This window comes from Dendrobium catenatum, unplaced genomic scaffold (genome assembly GCF_001605985.2).
Source record: "Dendrobium catenatum unplaced genomic scaffold, ASM160598v2 fragScaff_scaffold_414, whole genome shotgun sequence".
NCBI classification, from domain to species: domain Eukaryota; kingdom Viridiplantae; phylum Streptophyta; class Magnoliopsida; order Asparagales; family Orchidaceae; genus Dendrobium; species Dendrobium catenatum.
Window position 1 is genome coordinate 2,687,439 of NW_021318876.1, and position 21,526 is coordinate 2,708,964.

The 21,526-nt window shown below is 37.2% G+C and overlaps 1 protein-coding gene across 2 annotated transcripts; it reads right to left on the bottom strand.

Annotated features, from left to right (window-relative positions):
- Positions 1–672: 672 nt before the first annotated feature.
- LOC110105241 (putative casein kinase II subunit beta-4) lies at positions 673–21,500 on the bottom strand. Of its 2 annotated transcripts, none has more exons than XM_020834641.2 (5): positions 20,888–21,500; positions 20,445–20,657; positions 2,509–2,618; positions 2,263–2,425; positions 673–1,002 (listed from the first exon to the last, which is right to left on the bottom strand). In XM_020834641.2, exons 1-5 carry the CDS (start codon positions 21,117–21,119, stop codon positions 872–874), a joined length of 849 nt encoding a protein of 282 aa, XP_020690300.1. In that variant the 5' UTR covers positions 21,120–21,500; the 3' UTR covers positions 673–871. The 2 variants fall into 2 exon arrangements, with proteins under 2 accessions (XP_020690300.1, XP_020690299.1); XM_020834640.2 differs by having other exon boundaries at positions 2,260–2,425.
- Positions 21,501–21,526: the final 26 nt, after the last annotated feature.

Here is a 21,526-nt window from a genome sequence, read left to right on the forward strand (position 1 = left end):
GACGTGGCTGCACCTGATTTGCCTCCGAACTTAGAGCTACGTTCGGCCTCCACACAGAATAATTTTTCGTGAAATAGAGGCTATATTTATTTTCAATAGATTGGAGGAAATGATAAAACATGCATTTTTGCTTTAAAATTATCTAAGAAATTTATCTAAGAAAATATGAATAAATGATTTTTTCTTATTGGAAAATTTCTACCCAATCATAATATAAATAATATAGAATTTTATGATGCCATCTTTATTGCTCACATTTCCCCCTTCTTAAAAACAAAAACTTAGAACATATCTGGAGTCACTTTTATTTTTTGAAAAAATACTGATTACATGTCCGGAGGGATAATTAACTATAGGGGCTTGCGCCTATAGGAAACCAGAACTCAGATCAAAAAGTCCTCACCAAATGAGGGCAAAATCTCTGGGTAGTGTCTTATCTAAAATCCAATCTGCCTTCTGAAAATTCCCTCGGAACCTAATCTAGTTAAAACTCTCTATCGTCGTCGTCACACAAATACTTAAAAGAAAAATTGACTGATGACGTGGAGAGGAGAGGCCGAGAACACACATACCAAAATGGAATTTTTCAGCCCACACCGCAGTACAAAACGAAGGGGTGATGTGACACATTGTGATTCTGCATCCGCAAGATCATAAAAAGCTAAAACAGTAAAACAAAACTAAAGATTTGACACAAGCAAATTAATAATCAACCATAGCAGGTTTTACACACGCTCCTTGTCTACAGCTACTGAAAAATAAACAATAACATGATTATGAATTCGTAAGCTCATAACTAAACACTTGAATGAGGGTTAAAAAGAGGCTTTCCCATTCTGTAGAGCACTTATCTTGCTTCCATAGCCCTCAATCAGGGCTTGTGAATTTTGAAGCCAAAAACTCTGGGAATGTATCGCTGGGAGGCCTTCTGGGGCTTCAGGTGAGGGTACGTCATTAAGAACAGGTGAGGAAATGTTGTCCCGAAATAAGCTCCATCAATGTCTACAAACAGTCAAGAACTTTTCTCAACACAAAGACCAGCAATGAGAGAAAATATAAGTAAATTATACCCAACGAATAAGACGGGAAAAACAGAGAGAGGGACGATGAAAACCAAACTGATGGAGAGAATAAGATTCCATCAAAACACACAAAAGTTGTTTTGTCAGAAAGGTAAGCATCACATTTTATCTTTTTGCACCAACAACAACATCTTTTTGCACCAAGCAGAAAAAATTCGTTAATTCTTCTTCTGTTATGCAGAAAGTGAAAAGAGGAAATAAGCTCTAAAAGCATCCATAATCTCGGTAAAAAACCTGCTTTATTTGTTCAAAGCTCATATCTTGATTACTTAAAAAGGGATTAGCAAGGTTGTTTTGGTAAATCAAAATTAGTATTATCCCAACTATTTATGATCAAGTTTTTAAATCCTCATTTACCAATTGCTCTAGCTACTAGCTGTTTTAAATCTATTCTTCACAGTTCATTTCAAACTTTTCTAGATCTGTCTTTTCATCTTCAAATCCCTCAGCAATAATTATCCGTTCGATATTTAAAAGCATTTTCCTACCACCTAAATCTATTTTAAATTATCATATCTTGAATATATGTCACTCTAACAATCATTATTTAATTTGTTATTTCTAATCTGGCCAGAAATACATGCTAAAACTTAGACCCATTTCATAATATGTCTAATGCTGTGTTATTTTCTATCGTGTTGTGTCGTATTGTCAAGTTGGATGATGGTTTGGTAAAATTGAGGTTAAGATTTCATTTGGGATGACTTTCTTATTGTTTCTTAAACCAGCTTTTTAATTTTAAAATTAAAATTTTTATACTAGAAAGCAACTTTAAGAAGCAATAAAAAAGCTGTCCCAAACGAAACCTAATTTTGCTTTTTGAACAGTTTGGATAGATAAACGTTGCTTGATTCAGAAAGCTATGAAGCAACATGAATTTATTAAAAGACAAAATAAACAAGATTAGTAGTTAACAAATAATATCAATTATATTCAGATTAAAACTAATTAATAACATCAAAAAAAAAATTTCATGCATCAGTTCACTAAACTTTACTAAAAGCCTATAAATTAGTTATGTCATCTTAAAATGCATAATCAATTAAAATAAAATCAATGTAAAACATTGCCTTAGATATCAATTAAGACAAATCATAACAATAATAAAAAAAAACAACAGAGATGCATATATTTTATTAATCAAAGAAGACACAAAGCTTTAAAGAAGAAAGGATACTGCCTTGGTTCTTGATTCTTGGGTAATAAACATCTTCACACTTGGGACAAAATATTTTCACAGTACTGGATCGAGAGATGTCTGATTGACCAACCGGAAGGCAGGGTTGACCACAGCAATAAACCCTAGGGCATCTTCCAAAATCATAGTTCTTGTACTTCTCTAACTGCATATGTAAATTTTGGAGAATAAGTATAGTATATCTGCTGGTACGGATGACCGAAAAGCTCGAGGAATAAGATATCTCACCATTGCAGCCATTCCTTTACCAGTCAAAATGTAGCGAGCATGGATCAGGCCATACAGCATCTCTGCTGCAGACTCAACTAACTCATTTTGTTCCTCAGTGAACATATCACCTACAAAAATTGCACACAACAGAACTATCATTGTTTAGGGTTTTGACATTTTTAGAATTACGAAGAGAACTGACTTTTTAAAGCATTGAAAGTCGACTGTTAATAGTTCAACCCATTTGAGAACCAAATCTCCTTAAAGTTATGATATGGCTACAAATTTCGAAAAACCTAGGTCACCAGTTCATAACATACACTAAAGTGGTGCATAAATATGGCATACTTTTGCACTAAAAATGGAGCAGAAACCGAACAGTAACCATAAAAATTTGCGCAAGTATAAATCAAAATCTACAAGTTCCACCCAATCTCAATAATTCTGGTACATGAAACCCAAAAGCCAAAGCTACAACTGATATTTATGATTACAATAACACATCAAGACATACACTATAGATCAATAGATGCGAGTAAAAAAAAATCTCCTCCAGTATTGCACCAGAGGTCTTCTAGCAGAATGCAATCAAGTAATTAAGGTTTCGTTTGAGACAGCTTTGAAACCACTGTTTTTTCATTAGTTTCAAGAAATTTTTGTACTAGAAAATTGTTTTAGAAAGCAGTAAGAAAATTGCCCCAAACGAAACTATAAATAAAAAGCATGTAAATAAGCTGCAAAAAATGAATCCAAATGAACATTACAACTATAACAAATCAGGGGAAAAACAACATACGGAAAAGATTATTAGAAAGAGTCATAAAGCAAAAGCTTGAAACGAAAATTCATTCACCTTCTAGGTTTAGATGTACTTTATAAGCTAAGGAATCTGAACATGGAAATGCAATTTTACGAGTTCAAAGTATTAACACCACATACCAAGTTGAATGAAGGGAAAAAAAAAATCCTTTCAATTTAAAAATGGCAAAATAATTTGAGTTATTCTGGTGTAAATAAACAAGACAGAGGATGGTAACATAATGTTCACACCTGAAATATATTAAGCTCAAACTAAACATTCAAAATCTTTTAAATGAACCAACAAAATGAACAAAACAAGCACTGTGGCAAACCTGATAGAACAAACTTTTAGAGGTAGCACTAATATTTCGCAACTCTCTAGCCAGAAAGAAAAAATACACACACTGAACAGAATGAGAAGGTACTTCCTTATGATCTACTGGACAACAAAACTACAATTTTTAAATAGGCAAATCACAAATCCTGAAAATTTGTTACTCCTTTTCGGTGGAAAAGGCTAAAATGACTCTACTTATGAGTTGTTGGTAGGAATGGTTTCCAATATTTCCTCAGAAACCAAGCTAAGACGTCAAAGAATAATCTTTGGGCTTTATTTCTCTAGATTTCTTTTATTACGTTTCCTGTTGCCACAAAGAACTGTTGGAGTGTGCCAAAGGATGCCAACTGACCGCCTTGAATTCATCGAACTGCCTAAGGCACATGTTTTAAATCCAGAAATCTATTTTAGGATTATTCTTCTTGCTAACATTCAAAAACCACATTCATGCCCAGCATTAGGAGAAGGGATTTTGATCAATTTTCTCTCTCTTTATAATCATGTTCTCCTCCATTGCTAACACCAGTATCGAGAATCCATATCTCAGCATGTTTCTTCAATCAGGGCCCAATCTTCCGTTTCTTTCAAGTTTCATTGATAGCTTCTAAATACTGGAGATTTAGGTCTGTTAATTGAGACATTAGCACCTTAATGTCAAAAGCAACCTAGAAATGTGCAGCACAACTTGGGAGCTTTATGCTTGTTTGAGGAACTCAATTTCAGATATAAGCACCTTGGATAGACTTGATAGTTCCCTGATTAGTGCAATCTCCTCTGACAAAAACTTAGTAATCTCAAGCATATTGCTAAAATGATTTTTTCTAAAACTGCTTTTGCTTGTTATATGATATGCAAAAGTTTTCGGAGTCATTTGCTTCGCACCTTTGGCCACACCTTAATAAGCTTGGATAATAAGCAGATGCTCAACACCAATTTGACAATCTTAGGCTCTGACCTCCTTATTCTAGAAAATTCTTAATGAGGTAAGAGTCGAGGCAGACCACGACCCGTCAAGGAAACAAACTTCTTCATCTCAGGCTTCTTAGATGACGCCCTTTGCCTGGTGCTCATGACACGCTACGGAACCTCCACCATGCCGGTACGGACAAAGCAGGGCATAGTTAGCGGCATAGGAGCTTACTCAGTATTAGCGCCTTCGTGCCGCACTGGAGTAATTCAATATGTGGTTCCGCACGTTCCACCACTTCCCCGTTCATTTCCAATAGTGATGCTATCAAATATTATGTACTTTTATTTTATGTTTTTTTTTTCTTTTTTAGCTATCCAATGATCATGGTAGGTTGTGCTTGGGGCTTGGTAGACCTTTGGTTTGCTAGCTTGATTGGTCCTTGGCTGCTGCTGGTTCACGGGTTGGCTTATGGTCCACGGTTTTGGGCTTATGATGATGATTGGAAGGAGGTGGTTCATTGGTGTTGAGCTTTAATTACTAAGTTGCTAGCTCATTAATCTTCTAAGGTAAGCTCATAAGTTGGATTCATTGTGGAGTGGTCTAGTCTCTTCTCCTCCCCTTTTCTTCTTAAAAATATGAGCTTGTCCCTTGGGTTCCTATGCTGGCTGGCTGTTTCCGTGCCTTTGTCCTGTGGGTTTCTGTGGCTGGCTATTAGTTTTCTGTGCTGGGTGGTTTTCCCGTGCCTGGTTCTTGCGGCTGCCTCTTCGGGTTCCGCCTGGGCTGTTTTCCCGTAGCTGTTGTGGGGCTTTTCCGTAGCTTTGGTGCTTTGTTTCCTGTGTAGAATTGGTGAATATTATAAGGTGGCTGTTGTCTTTTCATTTCCCTCATTAAATTAAGAATATGAAGGTTTTTTGGGCTGTTTGGTTTCTCCTCTCTTGCCTATAAATATGAGATGATTTGAGAGGGAATGGGAGTTGAATATTGAGAGCAAATTTGCTATAAACCTGCGGGTTCTTCTTGGGAAAGCTTGCGAGCTTGTTCCATTCTCCTTCTCCTCTAGGAAAGCTTGCGAGCTTCTCCTCTTTCGTCTTGGCTTCTTACATCTTTCGTCTCTCCGCAAGTTCCACTCCATTTGTATCCTTCTTCTTGAGCTTTGGTGATGTTTGCTGGCTGATTTGGGAGCATTTGCTGGAGGAGTTTAAATTGGACGGTTGGACGATCTTGCTGTGGTGGACCATCGGTTTGCTAGCCCTAAGCACTTATCTTACTTTAACCTACATTTCAATGCATGGAGGAACCCGCTCTGACGGTTGTCTGAGGATAGCATTTTTTTTATTTTCTTTGTTTCTTTGATTTTCTTCTAGAATTTTTCGTCGGATTTTGGATGTTATAGATGATTGCTACTATTTGAATCGAGTCTGGTTAAGTTCTGCACATTGTTCTCCTTGTTTTGGCTTTTCTAACTAGTGTGCTTACATCAAATAGTGATCGTGAAACACCATGAGGAGCAGGGTATATCTATCCATATTCAATTGTCATGATTTTATTACATAAATTAAGACTTCATTTGCTTTTTTTATGCAATTTTTTCTTCATTTGTCCAGATCTTTCTCTCATAGAGGGTAGCATATGGCAATTCTACTTATTAAACTTCCTTCTAGCATATTTTCTCACAACACATGTTGATTCTACTTATTAAACTTTCTTCTAGCATATTTCCTAGTCCATTTTTTAAATTCTATAGTGTTGGCGATAAATAATAATGCACTATTATGATATATCATTGTTATCATGATATCCAATTTTCTTTAATGTGAAAAAAATTTGTGATGTTAATTTCTTCTTATTTTTTGTAGAAAAAAAGACCATGAGAGGATTTCTCTGTCTATGAATAATCTATCGTGAGCTTTTTTTTTCTTATATCTAGGATTTTAGGTTATAGTTTTTCCTTTTTGTAAATTTTTTTACATAGATTAAAATTTTAATTTATCGTAGAAAAACAGTCTATGCAACATTTAGTTCAAAATATTTTTTACAAGGTGGGTTAGTTTTAAAAAAAGGAACAATCACCATCTCCATTCACCTCTAAGAATATTTGAGCTTTGACAACTTAATGAAACCGGTTCTGGATTGCCGGTTCAATAATATTATTTTTTATTTAAATAAAATTTTTAATATTAATTTTTATATAATTACATATTTTTAAATTTTAAATATATATTTAAAGACATATGCATTTGTAAATAAATTTAACCAGAGTATATAATTCCTAGCTTGCCACATCATGCACCTTTATTTGTTTCTTGTGGTTTGTGCTTTATACTATATAAAGAAAACTATTAAAAATTCTACTATAAAGCAAGACTAAAAATAAGTCAGAATTCTATATGAGCTAAACTATGATATTATTTGGGTTGCAAATTTGGTATGAGAATTATAATTTATAAAAATTAGGCACATTAGTGTTTTTATATTATAAAATTTATATAATATATTATTATTTTATTAAAAACTATATTTATATTATGAAACTTTTTTAATTTTAAAACATATTTAATATGCATATAATTATATTTGTAATATAAATATATTTATATTCATACTAATGGTCAATCAAGCTTCTTAATAAGCTTTATGTTGAGTTTTTAATCAAAGTAGTTATGTATTCTTTATTAAAATTTTAATTATTACCTAATCCATATTATATTTGCATAATTTTAGTATTTATTAGTGATCTGGTTCGACCCCGGTGGAACAATCGAACAGTGAACCTCTCCTATTTGTTCGTTGTGCGGTCTGACTTTCACAACCTTGCTAGGTAGATATATGAATAAGAAAAATGTAGAATCAGTGGATGCAATTTTTGGCAACTAGCTTTTTCAGTCATGATGAGGCCCAAATTCATAGGCTTAGATCCTTCCTAGCCAAGAGCCAACAATAAAGACATTGCAAATTCATGCACCTCAAGATAACATAACTAAAACTATAATGCCGCACCTCAACTTATGCAGTTGTATAGGAAGATTCGAATACAACAGAAATAAAAGAGAAGAATATTTTCACAACAAAACATGGTTCAAATAACTAGGTTGCTGAGAGAACTTATGAAGAATTGGTCCACCAGAAAATAATCAAAAGTTACTAAATGATTTCCACTAACAAGAATAAAAGGCTTGTGACTATTTGAAAGGAGGTGGCTTTAACTTCCTAAATATGCCCTCAAAAGCTTCATGAAAGCTCCAGAAACTAATAGCTACCATCTAAGTTTGTGTTTTACTAACATCGCTCCATTAATCACAATAATGAGTAAATATTCATTTTTTAACTCCATTCTTCTTGATTGTCTTATCAATTGGAGATTCAGACCAGGTCTACACAAATCTAACTGCAATCCAGATCTTATTTAGGTTGGATTGTTATCTTGAATGAATTGGGGCAAACCAGGATTCAATCCTAAATCTTGATCACCCAAAGTTGAAATTTGGGTTAGAAGATGCAATGCACAATAGAAGAAACAATGATCCAAAAGAAAGGAAAGACTAGTTATCAATAATGTTTGGATATTGGATGGGAAGATTAAGTTTGTTTTGTGGAAGCAACGCTAAAGAAGTTTAACAATAATGGCGGAAGCATGGAGGGCAAGGAACAAAAAGGAAAAAGGAAATGAACCACGGGGAAAAGGAGCAAAATGTGCAAGTCGTAGCGGGACTAATGGGATAAGGATAAGAATGCGCTACTAAACTACCTGAAATAGAGGAAACTAGAGAATGATAGCAGCAACCTGGATGGAGTAGCATACACACCAACCTGCAACTTGGATGGAGTGGGATATATAAAAGCAGAAGCAGCTTGGATGGAGTGCCAAGAAGTGGCAATGACAATGATGGAGGAGGAACAGCATGTCAGCAGGAAGATAAAAATAGCAAGATAGGATGGCAAGGATGGTGATCAACAATGGTGAAAAAACCAAAAAGAACATAACAATAGCGATAGCGAAAAGGTGCCAGTGGGGGTTGTGATGTGGAGCTTAAGCTCAACGCTTATTAGGGAAAATGCAAAATGCTCAGTTGCTCACACTGCATCAACCTCTTGTATTTGAGAAGCAATTCAGATGCTGAATCACAATGGGAAACTGTCCAAATTGGGTAAAGAAAGTAAATTGGCACTCCAAGTCAATAAATTTACAATATTGCCATCATTCTCTCATTTTGCAAGTTCAAATTTGGACAAATTAGCATTCCTCTTTACATTTGAATTTTAACTGCGAGTCAATTAGAGTTGCACTTAAATTTCCATATTCATACATATACCTACAACGAATAGGCATTTAACATAGATGGATGAAGATTGTATGGTTTCTTATTTTCATGGCTATTTTGTTGTTGGGTGTTGGAGTTTCAGTTTTGGAATTTAGGTTATGAGGGAATAATGTTGTTTGGTTGGTGGAATTTATGTTTTATTATGGATATTTGGGGCTTAATGGACTGTTGTTCAATTCTTTCCTATTTCTATGGTCTTATTGTGTCTTATAGGGTTGTTGTTTAGTGATTCCTATTACTAAGATACTACTAATGGACCGGCATGAAATTGGTGTTATATATTACCTTATTGTTTGTATGTGGGAATTCTAAGGCGTTCTATTTAACAAGTCCTAAATTCATGGACAATCGAAGAGACATGCAATAGTTCCTTATCTTTGGGGTTCTATTTCACAGATTTCTATCGCAATAATAATTAAGGGTAATCTCCACCCCCCACCCACCATATATATATATGTTGGATCATTTATTATTAATAAATAAATAATTAATTAATTTTTATAATACATAAATAATAAATGAAATATATACTTTATTTAACATTATTATTTAAAAATAAATGCAATTTACATCATAAAAAATTTATTTAAAAATCTATTTAAAAATATAGTGTAAGTTATAAACTTAAAAAATAAAAAATTTTACTTATTTAGTCTCACATCACTTGGAAACTTCCTCCAGGTAATGTTTAAATTGCTTTTTGAGTTTGGATGAGGTAAGAACTCACATGGAGTGATGGAGTCATATGAAATACTTAGTAAAATATTTTTTATTAAAAAATTAAATATTTTAAATATAAATTAATTTGTTAAATTACAAATATTACTTAATATTTTATTATTAATGTATTAAATTAATATAGTTAACTATTTAAATAATTCAAAATTTGAATTGGGTTGTTCAATGGAACCGGGACTGGTTCACTGGTTGAACTTGCAGCTCTGGTCGATTCAGCTTGGTTTGATGCATAAACGATTTTCATGATGAACCGGACAGGCCTTAAGACAAGTTCACTATTGAACCGATCGGACCGACCTGTCTGATCCAATTTTTAAAACACTGCTCTTTACAGAATGCTCTCCATCATGTAATGTCTCCCATAATCTTTCATTTAATAATTGAGGAAGCACAATTGAAATTGATTCTCTCAGCATGTTGGCCACGATCCCTCTTAGCCAACCAGTGCACATCACCCCTCCTATAACAAGGATTATTTAAACACCCCTATTGCAACCAAGATGTTCTTGATTGCCTTTCCCAAAGCTTGGCAACAACCAAAGTCCATGCTCAATGGTAAATCACCTCCTTAATGAGCTTATGATCCTTCACTTTTATGATCCATGGCTACAAATCAAGTAGATACATCTCATTCTACATTGATTTCTTGATTTTGTAATCTCCGTGCTCTAAGAAATCATGAGGAAATTTTTCCGAGAATCTTATTATTATTCCATTTTTTTACTTGATTAATGAAGGGGCAACCCATAAGATCTTGTTGTGTTATTAAGTATCATTCTAGAACGCATCAAATCAAAGTTTCCAATTGTTTCTAAAAGAAAAAATTTATTATGAACAAGTTCTTTAGTGCATGTCAAAAATTGATGCAACTTATATATTTTAACGCTTAAAACTACATAAATTTTTGTTTTTTGTTTTTAATTTATAATCGAGTTAATAAGATTTACTCGTGTTTCGATAACATATAGATACAACTGTTCAGATGATATCACAAAACAAGCTGACCTTCATTAATTCATTTTCATGCAAAACTTTAAAGATTTCTCAATGCATTTCATCAATGTCCCTCTTGGTTCAACTATGTAATCACATATTGCCTCTAGTATAAGAAGATACCTGATAGTATTGAACTAGATATGCAATTCTTCCCATGGGGGTTTATTAGGCTCCTTACTTACTCTAGGCGGGCCCAACGTGTGGTTTAATTCAAGTGTTGGAGGGGGGAAAGTCTTGGGGCCCATGATGGGGTTTAATTCAAGTGTTGGAGGAAAATTTTGAATGGAAGGGGGGAAAATTGAATAGGACTGTTTAGGGATTTTGTATGGGGATTAGTGTTAAAGAGGGGGAAAGGTGGGGATTTAGTTTTTCATCTTGAATTTAAGCTGATTTTGGGGATCTTCTTGGAGGCTTGGGCTCTAGTCTTCTTGGCTAGAGATTTTGGAGAGTTCTCTTCCTTTTGAATTGAAGAATCTTGTATGGTTATTGTTTTCTTTCATCTACTAGTGGAATACATGTGGTTGGCTTGATTTTCTTCAGATTCCTACTCAATTTCTTGCTGTTTTTCACTGTTTGGGGCAGTTAAACTGCTGTAAACAGCAGTTTGTTGCTGTTTTCTCTCCAATTTGGGATAGGGTTGCTTGCGAACTCAAGTATTACCTTAGGGTTACTTGCGAACTCAAGTATTTCCTATCAAATTGGTATCAGAGCGCTGTCTTGGGACCATCGGAGGCTGAGAATCTGTAATTTCAGCAGTTTTTTTTTTGCTCACACAAAGGAATTTCTTTGGTGCCGCATCGGAGGAATTATGGCCGGACGGAAAGTTGAAGTCTTGGAGGGAGAAATAGGTAAATTGAAGACAGATTTTGAGGAGAAAATTTAAGATTTTCAAAGTCAATTTGTGGCCGTTCATGAAAAGATAGATGGAAGGTTCGCCGCCTTGGAAGATTTGATGAAGAAGATACTTGAAGAAAAACAAAAACCGGCAACATCGGAATTGAAGGAAACCACCGGCATCCAGTGAAGGGGAGGTATTTCGAACCCATTCAGGGGGAGGGAATATCCGGAAGTGGAGGTTCTCGAGGGAGAGGATGGCATGCCTCCGCTAGAACCACTGTCTAGGGAGGAGATGAGCATGAGATATGAAAGGAGGGGCGCCAATTGTGTTGGAAGAAGGGAAGAAGTCTATCGTCGGGGTGCTGATTTTGGAGGACGGAGAGGGGAGTACGATGAAGGTTTTGGGCATAATCGCATAAGAGAAGACAATGAAAATTGGGGAGCACCACCGTCTCGGGGAATGGGAGGTTATGGAGAATTCCGGGGGAACGGTGGTGATCCAAGGGTGAGAAAATTGAAGATGCTCGTCTTTAAGGGCGAGGACGGCCATGGCTGGATCTACAAAGTGGAACGATACTTCGCCGCCAATGGGTTGACGGAGGAGCATATGCTGACTACGGCAGGATTATATTTGGAAGGAAAGGCACTTGCATGATATCAATGGCGTGAAAGGAGGGAGCCCATCCGAAATTGGAGGGAGTTCAAAGAATGTTTACGAGAACGCTTCCGAACCGAGAGGGGAGGAGACTTCTATGAGCAATTCTTTGTCTTGACTCAGGAGGGGACCGTAGCCGACTACCGCGACAGATTTGAGTATTTGGCCAGCAGATTGGATCATATCTCAGAGACGGCACTGGAGGAAAATTTTATGAAAGGGCTCAAATCGGAGATACGGACAGCAGTCAGAGTCTTGGAGCCAAGGAACCTGGGGAAAGCCATGGAGTTAGCACAGCTGGCGGAAGAACAGAGGAGGATGGAGAGAGTGGCTAGGGGAAGTAACTCAGGGGGGTCATATAGGATGACCACCACCTTTTTACCTCCCAAGGGACCAGCGCCAAGGAGCATGAAGGAGGTGCCGAAGGAGAGATCCGGAGGAGGGGAAATTTTCAAGAAACTAACTGAGAAGGAGGTACAAGAGAAGCTGGCAAAGGGGTTGTGTTTCAGGTGTGATGAGAAGTACATGCCAGAGCATAGGTGCAAGGACCGAACTTTTCAGGTTCTCACCATCTGTGATGACGAGGAAGTTGAAGAGGGAAGTGGGAGCGGGCTAGAATTGGAGGAGAAGGAAAAGTTGCACCTTGATTTGGCAGAAGTATCCCTGAACTCTGTAGTGGGATTCACTCCTAGTCACACTATGAAAGTGAAGGAAGAGATAGCGGATAGAGAGGTAGTGATATTGATAGATAGTGGGGCAACCCACAATTTCATTTCCACCCAGATTGTTGATCGGCTTGGGATGGAATTAGTCGATGGGGTGATGATGGGCACAGGAAAGGTAGAGATGAGTAGAGGAGTTTAGAAGGGAGTGGTGCTGAAGATTCAGGGGATCAAGGTGAGGAAAGACTTTCTTCCCTTGGAACTTGGAAGCACTGATGTCATCTTGGGGATGAAATGGCTACAGTCCTTGGGAGATACCAAGGTGAATTGGGGGACATTGAGGATGCAGCTGATGGATAAGGGAAAGAAGGTGGTTATTCAGGGTGATGCAGGGATAACTAAGACTGGGGTATCCCTCAAAGTCTTTTGATCAGAACCATAGAGGAAGTGGGCGGAGGATACTTGGTGGAGTTGCAGCGCCTGGAGAGGGTTAGACTGGAAGAAGAGGGAAACATTTCTTCTTCAGTACAACTGTTCATACAACAATTCAGCAAGATTTTCCAACCTCCTCAGGGTCTACCACCACCCAGAGAGTTAGAGCATGCCATTACTTTGAAGGAAGGAGAGACATCGATCAGTGTAGACCCTACCGTAACCCTTATATACAGAAAGATGAGATTGAAAGGTTGATTCGAGAGATGCTGGAGGCAGGGATCATCAGACCGAGCGTGAGTCCTTTCTCTAGTCTCGTCCTCTTGGTCAAAAAGAAGGATGGGAGTTGGCAATTTTGTGTGGACTACATAGCGTTGAATAAGGGGACAGTGCCAGATAAATTCCCTATTCCGATGATTGATGAGCTCTTGGATGAGTTACATGGAGCCGTGATGTTTTCCAAGTTAGACTTGAAATCCGGGTACCATCAGATCAGAATGAGGGAGACAGACATTCCAAAGACAACATTCAGGACACATGAAGGGCATTATGAGTTTCTGGTAATGCCATTTGGCCTCACTATTGCCCCTGCTACTTTTCAGTCTTTGATGAACATGGTATTCAAGCAGTACCTTAGAAAGTTTGTCCTAGTATTCTTTGATGACATTCTGGTGTACAGCAAGACAGTGGAGGAGCATCTTGGACACCTAAATGTGGCTTTGGGAATACTTCAGGAGCATCAGTTGAGAGCCAACCTGAAGAAATGCAGCTTTGCTCAGTTGAGTATGGAGTACCTAGGACGTGGTGTCCCAAGGAGTGGTGGCCGATCAAACCAAAATTGAGGCAATGCAGAAATGGCCTCTACCTAGGAACATAAGGGAGTTGAGAGGTTTACTAGGATTGACCGGTTATTACAGGAGGTTCGTTAAGGGGTATGGCATAATTGCATGGCCTTTGACCGAGCAGCTGAAGAAGGACAACTTTTCTTGGGGAGAGATTGTAACTCAAGCTTTTGAGAGATTGAAGAAAGCCATGACTACTATTCTAGTTCTAGCTCTGCCGAACTTCAGCCAGTTCTTTGTAGTTGAGACAGATGCATCAAGATATGGGTTGGGTGCAGTGTTGATGCAGAACCACATACCTATAGCATACTTCAGTCAAGTGTTATCCATAAGGGCGAGATTGAAGTCGATTTATGAGAGGGAGTAAATGGTCATTGTCTTGGCTATTCAGAAGTGTCGCCCTTATCTTTTGGGTAGACATTTCATCGTCCGAACGGATCAGAGGAGCTTGAAGTACCTGTTGGAGCAACGGATGGTGTCTGAGGAGCATCAGAGATGGTTGTCCAAACTATTAAGCTACGATTTTGAGATCCAATACAAACCGGGGTTGGAGAACAAAGCGACCGATGCCTTATCCCGATGTGTTGGGGAGCTCCAGGAGTTGGTTGTGTCTATACCTTTGATGGTCGACTGGAGGGCCATCAAGGAAGAAAGCATGTTGAACGAAGAGTTACAAAAGATCAAGGAGGATTTGACAAAAGACAAGGGTAGCCAAACTGGTTACTATATGGAGGGGGAGAGGCTGTTGTATCAGGGGAGGTTTGTGATGCCACGAACCTCCATACACATTCCCCACTTGTTACAGGAGTTCCACGGCAATGCGGTTGGAGGTCACTCGGGCGTGCATAAAACCTATAAAAGGCTAGCATCTAAGTTTAATGGAAGGAGATGCATAAAGATGTTGAGGAGATGGTGGCAAGGTGTGAAGTGTGCCAGGGAAACAAAAATACATGGCCATGGCTGCAGGAGGATTACTACAACCCTTGGCACTTCCAAACCGAGTTTGGGAGGAAGTGTCCATGGATTTCATTGATAGCCTACCACGATTAGAAGGATTCACTATCATCATGGTGGTGGTTGCCAGACTTAGCAAGTATGCACATTTGATCCTCTTACGACATCCTTACACCGCAGTGTCAGTAGCAACATCATTTATCAGGGAGGCGGTTAGACTGCATGGGATCCCTGAATCCATTGTGAGTAATTGTGACAAAGTGTTCCTCAGCCAGTTTTGGAGGGAGCTGTTCAGGTTGCAGGGTACAACTCTTAAAAGGAGTACCGCCTACCATCCTCAGACCGACGGGCAAACAGAGGTGGTAAACTGAAGTTTGGAGACCTATTTGAGGTGTTTTGCTTCTAAAACACCGCGAATGTGGGCAAAGTGGTTACCGTGGGCCGAGTATTGGTGCAATACATCATATCATTCTGCTTCTCAGATGACTCCTTTCAAAGTGATGTATGGAGGGATCCTCCACACCTAGTGCATTATGGAATGGGAAGCACACCAGTTTCTTCAGTCGAGTAGTACTTGGAGGAAAGGGACAAGGTGCTGGAAGAGTTGAAGAAACATCTGCTAAGGGCACAACAAATCATGAAAAAGCAGGCGGACTCACATAGGAGGGACATGCAGTTTGAAGTGGGAGAGAATGTGTTCCTAAAACTATGCCCTTACAGGAAAAGAACAGTGGCAAGAAGGAGAAACAAGAAATTGGCGCCGCGATACTTCGGCCCCGATGGGTTTCGGACATGATTGGGGCAGTGGCGTACCGATTGAAGTTACCAGCATCAGCCACTATACACCCAGTTTTCCATGTGTCTCAGTTGAGGAGAGCTCTAGGGGAGCATGCAGCTAGTGCAGAATTACCTTCTACACTGACTGAGGATTTAAAAGTAGTCTTTGAACCACTGGAACTTATAGAAGTAAGAACAGATAAAGAGGGCAACAAAGAAGTGTTGATTAGATAGAGAGGCTTCCCCGAATTTGATACTACGTGGGAGCCATTTGAAAGAATGAAAGATTAATTCCCTTCATTTCAACTTGAGGACAAGGTGAGTCTTTGGGAGGGGAGTAATGTTAGGCTCCTTACTTACTCTAGGCAGGCCCCACGCGGGGTTTAATTCAAGTGTTGGAGGGGGGAAAGTCTTGGGGCCCATGATGGGGTTTAATTCAAGTGTTGGAGGGAAAATTTGAATGGAAGAGGGGAAAAATTAAATAGAAGGGCTGTTTAGGGATTTTGTATGGGGATTGGTGTTAAAGAGGGGGAAAGGTGGGGATTTAATTTTACATCTTGAATTTGGGCTGATTTTGAGGATCTTCTTGGAGGCTTGGGTCTTCTTGGCTAGAGATTTTGGAGAGTTCTCTTCCTCTTGAATTGAAGAATCTTGTATGGTTATTGTTTTCTTTCATCTACTAGTGGAATACAAGTGGTTGGCTTGATTTTCTTCAGATTCCTACTCAATTTCTTGCTGTTTTTCACTGTTTGGGGCTGTAAACTGCTGTAAACAGCAGTTTGTTGCTGTTTTTTCTCCAATTTGGGATAGGGTTGCTTGCGAACTCAAGTATTACCTTAGGGTTACTTGCGAATTCAAGTATTTCCAATCAAGGTTCTTTAATAATTTAAAATGTTATAGTACTAAAGTTTTTGAATGATGTACTACTACTCATTTAGCTTTTTATTGACAACCAAATCACATTATATCATATTGATAAATGATAGATGGGTAAAGCTAAGGAATTTATTTGCCATTAAATTATATTTACATCTTTTTTGTTCCAAGCTTTTGCAAAGTTTCAACTTATAAAGCCATAAAAAATGGATAGCGTATTTATTTTTACAATTCTCATGTACTTGCTAGCCAATTTCATGTGCATAATGAAAAAAAATTGCTCGCTGATAGATGGATAAAGGAAGGGAGTTAGGTTGTTCACCCAATGGGATTTAGAGACCATAATACACTATTAAAATCTTGGTATTCTAGAAATTCTGAAGGACAATAGACCAACAACTCATTTTAATGAGTTGGGATTCAATAATCTCTATTTATGCTATATTTAGTAATGCAGTCAAATTCAATCTCAAACACACATTTGACACATATATCCACTCCGAACTACTTAGAATACCTGAGAATGATTATTAATCAAGCTCTGACATTATAGCTCGAAACCTTTTGACATACGTAGGCCAGACCAATTGATGAACATAGGATGTAAAAACCATATCATCTTAATTGGGGTTGTCTTCATCCCTAAAATAACTTCCTAACTTAGCCAAATTTGAGACTAAATAATTGAGCTTAAGTGGCCTCCTTAATCGAGAGTTTATTATTATATGCAGAAAGGCTAATTAATTGAGGGAGCTTACACAAGTAACAAGTCTAGACCTCAAATCTAAATAAACTATGAACATCTTAGGGGAAGTTTGGACACATCATTGTGCCTCTTGAAATTGTATTTTAAATAACTTCACTAGGTATGGCCACCCTTTCACAAGCTCACAAATATATCTCTACGAGAAAATAAGTGTTGTTTGATGGACTACTTGCTAGAGAAATTTGCAAGTAAAAAATAGTGTTAATAAAGTCGCTAGGCACCCTCAAGGAGATATGTCTACATAATGCCCAACGTCTAAGCACTCTTCTGAATGAAGATGCTAAAAGTTCACATATTTTAATTATGAGGAATACTTTTGGAGAATACAATATATAGTCATCATTTTAACAAGTTCTATTATAGTAGGAAAAAGTTACATATCTGGGTTTTATTTCTTTACAAGTATCAAAATGAAAATCTTGCCAACCATATTCTTTTCTCCATCACTGGATTTGTAGCACTCTAGCTCTTCTTTTATCTCCTTAGTCTCATCCTCTTCATCATTAAAATCTATTGTGGTAGAACTAGAAGTTCTTGAACCTATATTTGATTTAACATGTTTCCTAGTGAGCATCCTTTTTTCCTTCAACTCCTAATGCTATTTCAGAATCCTGTCAAATCTTTATGATCAAACACCAATTTATCATCGACGTTTGAGATATTAAGGCTCATCTCTCAAATTAGCCAGTCATTACCATCATCCTTATTAATGAGACAATATGGATCAACTAAATCTTATATCAAGCATGGGACCTTCATTTTACTTCACACAAACTATATCAAGCAACTTTTGATGACCTAATATATATCTAGAAGAGGATTTTGAGTACTAAAAAAAATTTTATACCATTTGTTACTTTACCATTGTTTAAAATTATGTAATAGAAGGCACCCTCAGTGAAAATCTAGTGAAATTCACCTCGAGGCTTACGCCTCAAGCTTTCTTTAAGAATTAAATGTGGATTAATAGGGAACTGAGAAACTTAGAAAGAAGAAATTTAAGTTGAACTTGATGTTATATGATACTTTTATCTAATTTCTATATTTTATGTTGCTCTACTCTTGCAATATCTAGATTTCAATTCTATTTCATGCAATTTATCACTTACCACTTTACGTCTAGTGCAATTTTTTATTTCATATGTATGTCAATTTCTTACTTCATTATTCAATATAAAGTTAATATGTCGTCCTTAATATATTATTTAGGTATTATATAAAAATTACTTTTGTCTTTATTCTCACTTTAAACAATTTTTGAATTTTGAGGCTTACACTTCAAAATATCTTGAGGCTTATGCTTCGCATCACGAATGAAAAATATCTCAATACCCAATTGTACAATTTTAAACCTTGACTTTTACATAGATTCCTTTTCAAACATTAAGGTTATGAATGCTTTTAAATAAGAATAAAAAAATCATTAAAGAGGCAAGCGCATTACTCCACGGTGTAAGTGATTCCTTAGTAATGTTGTTTTCCTAAGAGGACTGTGAGGAATTACAACCTCGCCTCACTAGGGCATCTAGGCGAGTGCCCGAAGGGTCTCTGATAATACAACTTGAAATTGCATCTCACCCAAATTACTATTGCATTAACATATAATATAAAATTGATTTAGGATTTAGAGATATAAGGAATATTATTTGTTTCCCGTCAATTATATCACTTTTTCCCATCAATTATATCACTTATATATGTGAAGAAGGACAAATGTCATTATGAGATGCTCATGAATTATTAGGCTTGGAAAAATAAGTATTGCATGATAAAAGATATCTTAAGAAATAATATAATAGGGACAAACTTTAATAAGGTAAGGAATTTGGGAATGGAGATGGAAAGTGGTTAAAGAGGGTTAAGGGGTTGTCTTAGGTGCAGAATACATATGAACTATTATTCAAACTAATTAAATTTTATATGATTTTAAACGTCTATAGAATAATACAGTTTTTTTTGGGTCAAATATGGTGGAACCAACACTATGGATTTCATCCAATAGACATTGAGCCGATTAAGTTAATGATAGGGTGGGTTAATAAACTGAATTATGGTGTTGACTCCACCTACAATATAGTTTGTTTTTGAATCAGTATTGTCTAAATATGACTCTCAAATAGGCCTCATTAATAATATCTCAATTAATATTTGGATATTTTTCATAATATGCTCATTGTAAAGAATGGAGAAATATATAAGGTATAACTTCTAAGCTTAAGTTGGATGGTCAAGATGGACAAGTGCCACGAAAAGTAGAGGTGAGTTCATAAATTGTAATTAGACCAATTATGCTAAAGGGATCCAAGTGTTTGGAAACAAATAAATCATTCATAACCAATCTGAATGTGGCAAAAATATGAATGTTTAAATGGATGGGTGGAAAGATTGGGAGAATTGAGTGAGAAATAATTAATCAAGAGATGGAAAGAGTGGAACCTAATATTATAAGTTGTGGGAAAAAGATTAATGGTTAGAGGGCATGTAAAATAAAGTATAAAAGATGTGCTAATGAACATATATTTCTTGATATGAAAGGAATAAGAAGAGAAGATAGCAGACCAAAGGTAAAAAGGCTAAAAGTTGAGGGGGGAAAAAAGCATAAAATATAATTAACAAATTATGTAACATTCAATAGGAATGAATGGAGATGGAGGATTCATAAAACCAACCCTAATAATACTAAGAAGGCCAATGAATAGGAGAAAGAGAAAGAAGAGGAGGATTAAACCTTATGCCACAAAGAAGAACTAGAATACATTGTCAAATTTTATTTTGAAACTTAAAACTGTAAATCCTTGATAATAACTATGTTACTCATCCTACCCCAAAAAATCAAAGTCTTATGGAAATTTAATTAAAAGAATATTCAATTACTCCAAGAAATACCATATGCCATTTGGTGCAACTGCGCAAGAAACAATATATGCATATATTGCGTACATTTATGACAAATCAATATTCATCTGACATTTTGAAGGCAAAACCATTAACTTAAAAGAAAGCGCACCGTTAATAAAAAGATAACTTTGAAAAAAAAAATTTGCATTCTCACCATGAGAAGATTCAACATCCAAAATCAGATCAAGGGCATAATCGTAGTAAGGGACTTGGCTGCTTAACCCACAGAGATTGAAATCATCTTGTATATATTCATCATCCACTTCACAGAAGAATTCGTTGCCTTTCAAGCTACAGAACCATGCGATCCATGAAGTGTCATCTCCATCAGAACCACTAACATCGGATTCCTCGCTATCAGATTCGTCTGCAAGATGTTAAATTTAAAGGGGACAAGAACGAGCATGTGAGCAAGCAAAACAACAGCACTTCAATGTGGATGCGATGAACCAACACAGTACTACCAATCAGCCTATGATAATAAAAACTTCAACTTTTCAAAGCATCATGCCCGTATCCCAAAAAGAGGAAGGTGAAGGGCCAAAAAACATCAGAAATAAAATTATTAAAAAAAAAAAAAACACCAAGAAAGCTCACCATCGGAGCGTTTGTTTTTGGAGAGGCCGGCCGGGTTATCATGCTGCTTTCCAGCTGAGGTCGATGGCACCGATAGCCGCTCCTTCTCTTTGCCGTTAATCCCCCGGGATGTCGACGGCGAAGATTTCTCCAGGTGCTTGTCGAGCGCATCGTTGATTCGTTTCCGATCAAGGGTGCCAATCTCGGCCTTGGCAGCGCTCATCCCTCCTCCCGATCCTCGGTCCCTATACATCACTGCCTCCTCTCGATCCTCCCCAAATTCCGCCCTCAATCGACGCGCCACGGCATGCCGACAAGGGTCTAACCTGGCGCCGAACCCTAGATATCTCCAGTCAGGGATCCGATATTAATTTGATACTATCTTTCTCTGTTTACTCCACTGAGGCGACTTCCGTTAAGTAAGAAGATCTGCTCTTCTGTTGGGGTCTCGCGGGAATCTAGGATAGAACGGGAAGAAGGGGAGAGGAGGAGGAGGACGAGGAGGCGAAGGTTTCCAATATTGGGAAATGATTGAGAGGCTGGCGACGCCTGCCCTCTCTCGCACCTCGGAGGATATTTTGCAGGACCTCGACACTATTGGCCTTAGGAAGGAGGGGCAGATCCGGTATAGGGTTGAAGTGCAGCCTTTATTTTATAGTA